Source organism: Octopus sinensis, unplaced genomic scaffold (genome assembly GCF_006345805.1).
Source record: "Octopus sinensis unplaced genomic scaffold, ASM634580v1 Contig13526, whole genome shotgun sequence".
Taxonomy (NCBI): Eukaryota; Metazoa; Mollusca; class Cephalopoda; order Octopoda; family Octopodidae; genus Octopus; species Octopus sinensis.
The window spans coordinates 35001-45000 of NW_021833004.1; the positions used below are offsets into that span (position 1 = coordinate 35001).

At 37.1% G+C, this 10000-nt stretch overlaps 1 protein-coding gene across 2 annotated transcripts in view; it reads right to left on the bottom strand.

Moving 5' to 3' along the window:
* Nucleotides 1–10000, bottom strand: part of LOC115229692 (mRNA decay activator protein ZFP36L2-B-like) — a 35566-nt gene that overhangs the window by 14981 nt on the left and 10585 nt on the right. Inside the window, exon 2 of one of the 2 annotated variants that reach the window (XM_029800007.2) lies at nt 6029–6163. In XM_029800007.2, coding sequence (XP_029655867.1) covers nt 6029–6073 — 45 coding nt within the window. In that variant the 5' untranslated portion in view covers nt 6074–6163. The remainder of the gene's footprint in view (nt 1–6028; nt 6164–10000) is intronic. The other variant, XM_036499307.1, reaches the window with a different exon arrangement.

Consider the following 10000-nt stretch of genomic DNA (forward strand, 5'->3'; position numbering starts at 1 on the left):
GAATTTTTTATCAATCGTTTTTGGTTTAATGTCGGTTTTTCATGAACTTTGATCGGTTAAATACGAAATGGTTTTGTATTAGATAAAGCTTTGAGGTTTTAATATCTTTTAAATGTCCGTCTTTTTCTAAAATACACCGATGTATATTTTGTAAAATTATTTTTATATCTTTGGTCATTCATGGTTAGAATTGAAAGGAAAAAAAATATATTTTGAAGTTTGGTCGCTAATTATTTGATTGATGTTTAACAGCCAGGGGAGGAACCTCTGTGAGAAGTTAAGTCTAGATTGCTAGAAACAACAGCACCCATCACCCTCAGATCAAAGACTGGTTAAAGTTTACCCAAACACTTGTCCTGAAGAGTAAAGGAATATATCAGTTTAAGGGTTTTTTTTGTAAACTATGGTCACGTTTGAAATCCTGATCACACGGTTTTAAAAGTAGGGGAGAGTCGAACAATCTTGTGTTGAGGGAAGTCAGATGACAAAAGTTTAGGGGACTATGGTTGTAAGAAGGGAGGAGGGATCAAAGCTAATTCTAACTTCTATCTTGGAAACTCCACTATTAAACCAAGAAATCTCTAAATTAATAAGAAACCTTCAAAAACACAACCACACGAAATTATATCTAATCTCTTAGTAAACATGTTCAGGAATATAATTTTAGTTTTTGGTGGTTTAAAATACTTTTAAACTTGTCAAACATTAAAAAAGATATGTCAGGGTTTTGAGATTTCTTTCTTGAATTAATAGGGTTTCTAAAAGTTTACAAGCACCCAGCTTATTTCTATGAAGAATTGGAAGAAAAAAACAACTGTTGAATTCCAATTCATCTTCGTCTGAAAGCAGCTTTTTTTAATTAACGAAATGTCAAAACTGGAACACGAAGTCGCCAGAAACTTTTTTTCAACTGGAAGAGTATATAGCTTTTTTTGTCTTGGCTTTCGTAAACACTTTAGTGGAAGGAAGTGATGGATTTATAATTTTATATGAAACCAATAAAGGTTGATTTTAAAATTTAAACAGTTCCCGGTCAATCTTATTCTGCCCTCAAAAACCCGCTCTACATGGCGCACACGCGACGCACAGACACTGTAGCCATATCAACGCCCACTAAAAATATTGACGTGGAGGTTTCTGTCTAATTTAATTAACTTTTATTCGAAATTAATTAACCACCGTTAATTTTTTGTAATTAACACTAATTTTTGACGTAAGGTGGCACGGATCAAAATTTAAGAAAGTGCTCGTTTAATGAAGTCGTCAAACTACTTTTGACAATACAGGGTTTATCGTAAAATAAGATTTTTCAAGAGATTTCGGCGGTTAGATACAAACTACAAGGGGTTTGTCGTAGAAAATAGATTCAGAGAAAAAAAACCCGAGGAATTTGTCTTAAAGGAAAAAGTAACAGATCCTTAAAATAAAGCTAATTACGTACTGAAAGACTCATATCTGTAATAAAAAAATTGTTAAATGTTTATATAATCTCCAGAAATTTATATTTGAATATAAATTAAGTTCCCGTTGTTGACGTTCAAGAACCAACCACCTTGGCAGGGCAGGAAGGATAGAGACGACACATCTTCCCAACGACATTGGACAAAATTCTTTTTATTTAAGGGAGGGGTTAAAACAACCTGTGCCCCTCTAGATGGAGCGGCAGGGTTTTTTTTTATGGTTTTACAAGGTGAAATAACTGAAGGACAAGATCTGACTCCAATTAAGCCCCGAGCTGACCATGGTAAACCTGATCAAGAATGCAGTCCAGTCGTGACCATACCACATAATTTCACAAAGTATCCTATAACTATTCGATGTATCGCAGATTCTATTTTAAAACGATAAAACTTGGGTTGGGTGGATGGGCGATTTGAATAGCAAATTTTCAGGGGAGATGTTCGAATTTTATTTCTAACAAATCAGCGACCACGTACAGAGATGTCCCTTCGTCAAGATGGGCCACGGTTGGAAATTCAGCTATTTCGTACGTTTTAAAGTATTTACCGTATTTTAAAAGAAACGAAAAATTCGGTTCAAAATACCGAAATATTTGAAAAGTACATAGATATAAAAATAAGTACAAATAAAAATTTATCCTTTTAATTAACATCTTATTTATAAAAATTATTTGGCTTTATTAATTTTCCTTCAGCAATACGTGTTCAAACTTAACTTCGTCCTAAAAGTTTTGTGACGCAGTCTTAAGTTTGACATATGGAGGGAGAAAAAAGATCGTGGTACGAGACTTAGAAAGATTTCAATTAGCGTAATTCAATCACGCGCCAATTAAAATTAAAATTTAATTACTATCATTAATGCTGGTTACAGCAACAAGTTCGAAAGTGTAAGAGCCAGGCCCCTCAAACTACAAAATAAAGGTTCCTTTGGGGATGAGAAAAGGGAAGCTAATAATTATTCTATGTTCTATATTACAGCGAGGAAGACAGGAATTATGATATAGTGAGGGATCTACGAACAAGGTCCCCTCCCTATTTCTACATGTCTTCAACAATCTTCTCTCCATATCGTCTGTGTCCCCTCCGCGCCTCACCATTCTGTCTGACCTGCGATTTCTATTTTCGCAAAGAATATAGAACTTTGCTGCGTGGCACTAAGGAAAAACCAAGTCTCGACAATGTGGGTGTGTATACACACGCAATACAAAGTTTCATAAAAAAGTTTATCGACACCGAATACTGCGCCTTTTGAATTTCGCCAACTTTTGTTTGTTCCCTCGCTAGCAAATAAATAAAGGCAAGTGTCAAATTTCTCTACAAAAACACCAGCTACCAATTTAATTAACTTTCCCCCCCAGCTACACACTTTTTCGTAGGGAATAAACCACAACAAAGTAAAGAGAGGGGGTCTTGTTTTGTGTTGGGGATCCCATCTTTGATTTTATGTATATAAAAAAAAAATAACACTCACCAACAAGGACCCAAGACCCACATATTAAGACAGGAGAGAGTATATTTTTGTCTGTGTACCCCAGTTATTTTCCCCCATGGCTTTTAATCTAGCCCAGGTCATCTTTACAATTTTTAGCCTTCTGGTTAGAGATGATAAAATCCTGTTATCTAACCCAATTATTACTGATGGTTAATTAATAAAACCGAATTAATTTCCTGTATCCCGTCCGTGTTTAGAAATAGTTATTTTTATGTATATATAATATACAAATTGGACAAAAAAATAATAAGCTCACTGCACCGAGAAGTATTATTGCATCTTTAAATTTTCGACTACAGAAAACTTTATGAACAAACTTGCTCGTACCAATGAACTAGACTATCCAACCACGACCTTTATTTAAAAATAAGCCTGGCGTAATTAACTGGCAAATATTTTCTGAAAAAGAACGACTCATTTCCCGTCCATTACTAAACAAAAATTGAAATCTCCAGAGTTTTTTTTGAATATTTTGTCTTTCAGGATGTAATATCTTCAGTTACGAACCAAGAAAAAATACTTCAAATAACTTTTTTTTAATTTCAAAATATAAAGAGAGAGAAAAACAGTAAACACAAAACAACGTAAGCGTCAGAGGTTTTAAGTAGCCGCATGACCTGCTAGAAATAACAGCAACCAAATCTTCCCTGTTGCTTAAAAGATCTCCCTCAGCTCCAAGGGAAAAGGGAACAAACGGTGAAGGCTGGTCTGGAGTACCCCTTTAACTTCAGGTCTACTCCTACAAGGGGACAACGCGAGTGCTTTAAAAGACACCATCAACGGTACAATTGTTACAAAAGTTTAAAAAAACATCTTGTAATTTTACTTAAATAACCACCCAACAAAACAGCCCCTTTTTAATACTTTTTACAAAAATAACAGCCCCCGTGTTGTAAAAAAAAACACGCTGGTTAATAGACTTTATTATTGATCAAAGACGTTCCAGCCATGACATACTGCCAACTGAATGAGAGCTTTTTGGGGGGACAGACTGTGTCAAAAATCTCACCCACGATGTTAGCTGCTTTGATGATAGCTCCACTGCTATTTCTAGCAAGCCGAGATGTTCCTTCCACGCGGCGCAGGGACACACACGTTGGATTTATACAAAACAAAAATAGGGTTTAAGGATACACGAACCAGGAACGAGATTACTGATTCGTGTGTGAAAGCAAAAGGAGGAGAAGGGTATAGAGATTTGAAAAGGGTATCTAAAAAAATGGGGTGCTTTTCAATAGAGACAGACAGGAAGAATAAAGGGGGAGGTGACAGCTAATGCAAGTGTATTCAACACAAAGGCATTGTAACGTTGTAAGGGAAATTAAGCGGGAACTTTGCAACCGTACCTCGTTATTATTATATACACCACACTCAAATGTTTAAACACACATGGAATATATACACAGGTTAAATTAATTGGGTTTAGTCTGTTGTATAAAATATCCATTTGTTGGACTAGATTTGTCGCGTATTTGAAGAAATATTTAAAAATCCCATTTTACAAGAAAGATTTATCAAGGGCGTGCGATGTTCTTAACATACCTCTATCACCGAGACATGATTTAAGGACTCATATAATTATATATATATATATATTATATATAGATGTTATACACACGTTTGGGCTTTACTTACAAATAAACTATATTATGTTAATATTCACGAAGTTTTGTTATATATAAAACTCTTGAGTCGAGAGTTCATATGCCGCCAAGGTCGACTTCGCCTTTTCGGGGATCGATTAAATCGCCAAAATGCCCCTGTACCAGTCACGTACTAGGGTTAATGTAATCCACTTGTACTACCACTCCTAAATATTAACTGGTCAATGTATCATCTTGTAAAACAGACCAGAGTTTCATGTCCCACATGGAGCCTTCGACGTTTTCTTTTCCAAAAAGGTTCCTCAACTATTTACCTACTATTATTAATAACTTCCTACATACAACAATCCCATTATTTATTTATATTATATATATATATATAATATATATATATATACACACACACACAGTTCTTAATATAAGCGCATATATTAATTACTAAGTCCACCAAGTACTGACTTACACAGGTTACAATATATTAAACACGTACTCAGTATTACTTTAAAGCAAAATATTGAACATATAATGTTGGACGTTTTAAATCTTTAAAGACTTGTTTTGAAGAGAAATGTAAAGTTTTGAAAACATCTCAAAAGTTTTAAAAGTTTTCAAAAGCCATCAAGAATATACAAAATTCAACTTACGACAGGCGCTTTTTCAGAAATGTATATCGCCAACTTTATTCCAAAAATTGAGGACGCCAGTGTAATGTCATTTAACCTAAATAACTATTTCAAAGTGTCCGTCTGTTTTTGTGTGTGTATGTGTGTGTATATTAGATATCCACGTATGTACACAGATAAACTTAGAAGTATGTTTTAGTGAGATAAAAGTGAGGAAATTGTACGCCTGTATTTATACGTATAAAATATAGTAAATACGTATTTAATAATATTTAGGGATATAGAAATATAAATATATCCCTTATATACATGTGTATGTGTGTATAGCCTGTCTACGTGTCTTGTTAAGCACGTATACATATAAATATATATATACACACACAACAGTTCAATGAATTAGAACATCTGTTAAAAGTATGTATATGACTGTATATATGTATGTATATATATATAATTTAAAAGTATACTCTTAAAAGAGACTATGAATGCGAGTGTATGTATATATATATACGAGCGTGTATTTATATATTAGTGAGTTTATTAGGATGGACAAGCGTACATATATATATTATATATATATATATATATTCCATGTGTATATATAGTTTACATGTTAGTATATACATCTAAGTATAGAATATTTCTGTTAGTAGGATGTCGTAGAAATGTATACACCACGTGTATTGTATATAGTTTGAAAACTATACAAATACAAATCGGTAAGTATGTGCGTGTATATATAATTGTATATTAGCGGGTTAATGCGTGTATATAATTGTATATTAGCGGGTTAGGACACACGGTTACTGGGTTGTAATAATGGTAAAATAAATTATGGTAAATACTTACTCGAATCGGTTCTTTAATCTCGTATAGAGAAGTAACACTCGTCATATTCCAAATGTATTTGTTGTGGGTTGTCACCCTGGTTAAGATCTGGGTGGCTGAGCTGGGTATATATATATATTATAAATATATATATATGTTTGTATGTTTTCACTTCGGGGTAGGAGTAGTGGTAGTTTAGTCAAAGCTAAGGCAATCACGGTTATGGCTGATGGAGGGTGAAGAATATTTGATAAACACACAAAAAAACGTCTAAGAAATGCTTGTGTAGGGCAAATAAGGATTTTGGTTGCGCTCAAGAATTTCAGCCAAACTTGTGTTTGTTTTTTTTAGCACCAAGTTTTTTATGATTAACTGTTGTGTTTTTAGTTTTTCCTTGTTGATGTTTTTCCAGTAATTGTAATTAATTATTAATTAAATGTTCGTTATACATACAATTTTACACACGAGAATAAATATGAAATGTTTAAATATTTTGGAAAATTATGATTTTTTTCAAACACACAAAAAAACTTTTGGAAGTCACTTCAAAAGGACAAGAAATATTTTTTTAAATTAATTAAAAAGCAAGCAAAAAACTGTTTTTCCTTTTTTTTTCTGTTTTTTTAAAGTTGTAGTTTTGTTGTTTTATAAAAAGCTGTGGTCCCTTAAGAAAGTCTTGTTATTTCGGTTTTTAAGCCTTTTTTGTTCACCTTACGAGGCGACTTGTAGTAAACATCATTGCTGCACACACCCACAGCTTTTTGGGGGTCGCTCTCTCACCTAAGTCGGCTTTAAAACTGTTGAATGTTCGAGGGTCCCTCACGGTTATATATATATACATTGTGAGTGGGCGGAGCTTATTGTCGACAGTGGGCGGGGCTTCGACGACATCTCGACGTTTCATATGAATGGCCTGCGTTTGCGAGTTTGAGTTTAAAGCGGAAAGGGAAACGGTATCAATGAGGGCGACGGCAGCGGCGGTAGTGGAGTCAATGAGGATGATGGTGGTGACGGCGGTGGATTGAATGAGGGCGACGGCAGCGGCGGTAGTGGAGTCAATGAGGATGATGGTGGTGACGGCGGTGGATTGAATGAGGGCGACGGCAGCGGCGGTAGTAGAGTCAATGAGGATGATGGTGGTGACGGCGGTGGATTGAATGAGGGCGACGGCAGCGGCGGTGGACTCAATGAGGATGGTGGTAACGACGGTTATTTGAATGAGGATGATGGTGGTGACGGTGGATTGAATGAGGATGGTGGTGAAGGTGGCGATGGGTACAATGAGTATGGTGGCGGTGGCAGTGGACTCAATGAGAATGATGGTGGCGGCGGTAACAGAGAGAATAGTGGTGGCGGCGGTGGATTGAATGAATATGGTGGTGGTGACGGTGGAAAAGAGAATGGTGGTGAAGGTGGCGGTGGATTCAATGAGGATGGTGGTGGCGGCGGTGGGAAACAGAATGGTGATGGGGGCGGTGGAGTGGCGGAGACGGTAGCAATGGAAATGGTGGCGGCGGTGGTGGCGGTAGTAATAGAATGGACAGTGGAGGTGGCGTCGCTGGGGAAGTATTAGTGGCGACGGCGGCGGTGCTTGTAATGTTGTTGCTGTTGTTGGTGTTGGTGGTAGTTGTGTTGGTGGTGGTGGTGGCGGTGGTGGTATTAGTGGTTGGTTGTTTTAAAGTAGTCGTCCGTACTGTCATAAGTAACACAAGCAGTACAGTACTGGTTGTAGTAGGGCGGTAGTGGTAGTGATGGTAGTAGAAATAAAAGTTTGGGCGGTAGTTTTGTAGTGGTCGATTGTGGTGGTGGTGGTGGTGGCGGTGATAGTATCTATTCTTGATAATAGTACTCAGAAATATTAGTAGCGGTTACAGCGCTGGTGGTGGCAATGGTTTTTGTAGTGGTGCTGGTGGTAGTGTTCGTAGTATTACTAAGTGGTATTGGCTGTGGTACTGTAGTGGTGTTGCTAATGTTAGTGTTGGTAGTAGTGGTATGAGTGACATAAATAGTATAGGTAGTATAAGTGGTGTAGAGTAATGTTCGTGATGACACTCGCATAAGAGTGTAGTAGTAGTAGTAGTAGTAGTAGTGGTGGTGGTGGTGGTGGTGGTGGTGGTGGTGGTAGTAGTAGTAGTAGTGGCTGATAAGTTATTTATATCCCAAGGTCAGCTCCCGTTGAGAAAGCCTGAAGGCCTTTACAATCAATGACAATCCAACCGTGACTGTCCTGATATGACTCTCGGGGCAGGCGTAATCCCGGATTACATCATTCCGTGTTGTGTGTTGTCCTTCCTTTTTTCCTTTATTTTTTTTTTGCTAGAACAGTGTTTAAAAAGTTGAAAAGATTGTTTGACTGTTGTTTCTAGCACATCTAGTGACCTCATTCAGGCCACGTTGTCGGTACAACATAATTGCAGCGTTGTATACGGTGGTGGTTGTGGTGGTGATGATTATGTAGATAGTGTTGGAGGTGGTGATGGTGAGGATGATAATGATGATGATGATACAGATGGTGTAATAGTGTTATTACTAATGTGGCGGTGGCGATGGCGGCGGTGGTGGTGCTGATAGTGATTGTGATGATGATGGTGGTGGTAGCGAAAGTACCTGAGTGAATATTTTAAGCCTGGTACTTATTCTATCGATATCTTTTGATGAACTGCTAAGTTACGCGGTGGTGGGGAGGGGGACAAACTGACAGTAAGACACACACACACACACGTTTATATATATTTGACAAGCTTCTTTCAGTTTCCATCTACCATAACGCCGTGCCACGCAGTGGGACTGAACCTAGAACCATGCGGGTGCGAAACAAACTTCTTACCCACACAGCCACGCCTGTGCTAATGTTTATTATTATTATTGTTGGCAGAATCGTTAGCGCGCCGAGCGAAATACTTCGCCCGTCGCTACGTTCTGAGTTCAAATTCCGCCGAGGTCGACTTTGCCTTTCATCCTTTCGGGATCGATAAATTAAGTACCAGTTACGCACTGGGGTTGATATAATCGACTTAATCCCTTTGTCTGTCCTTGTTTGTCCCCTCTGTGTTTGGCCCCTTGTGGGTAGTAAAGAAATAGGTATTTCATCTGCCGCTACGTTTTGCGTTCAAATTGCGCCGGAGTCGACTTTGCCTTTCATTCTTTCAGGGTCAATGAAATAAGTACCACCTGAATGCTGGGGTCGATGTAATCGACTTAATCCCTTCCCCCAAATTTGAGGCCTTGTGCTTCCACTAGAAAGGATTATTATTATTATTGTTGTTGTTATTGTTGTTATTATTATTATTGTTATTGTTATTACTCTTTACTCTTTTACTTGTTTCAGTCATTTGACTGTGGCCATGCTGGAGCACCGCCTTTAGTCGAGCAAATCGACCCCAGGACTTATGTTCTTATTCTATCGGTCTTTTTTGCCGAACCGCTAAGTGACAGGGATGTAAACACACCAGCATCGGTTGTCAAGCAATGCTAGGGGGACAAACACAGACACACAAACATACACGCACACACATATATATATACACACATATACGACAGGCTTCTTTCAGTTTCCGTCTACCAAATCTACTATTACTATTACTATTTTATTATTATTATTATTATTACTATCATTATTATTATTATTATTATTATTATTATTATTATTATTATTATTATATTATTATTATTATTATTACTATCATTATTATTATTACTATTATTATTATTATATTATTATTATTATTATTATTAAGGGCAAAGACCCCTTCGGTCATGAATGACCATGGGTTTGCACCTAGAAGTTCCCTCCTAGACACAAGTCTGGGCAAGTTGTTTATGGAAGACCAGCAGTCGCCCATGCATACCAGCCTCCCCTCTCCACACCACCAGTGTTATCCAACGGAAAGACAAAGGTCGATACAGCTTGGCACCAGTGACATCGCAACTCATTTCTACAGCTGAGTGAACTGGAGCAACGTGAAATAAAGTGCCTTGCTCAAGAATACAACA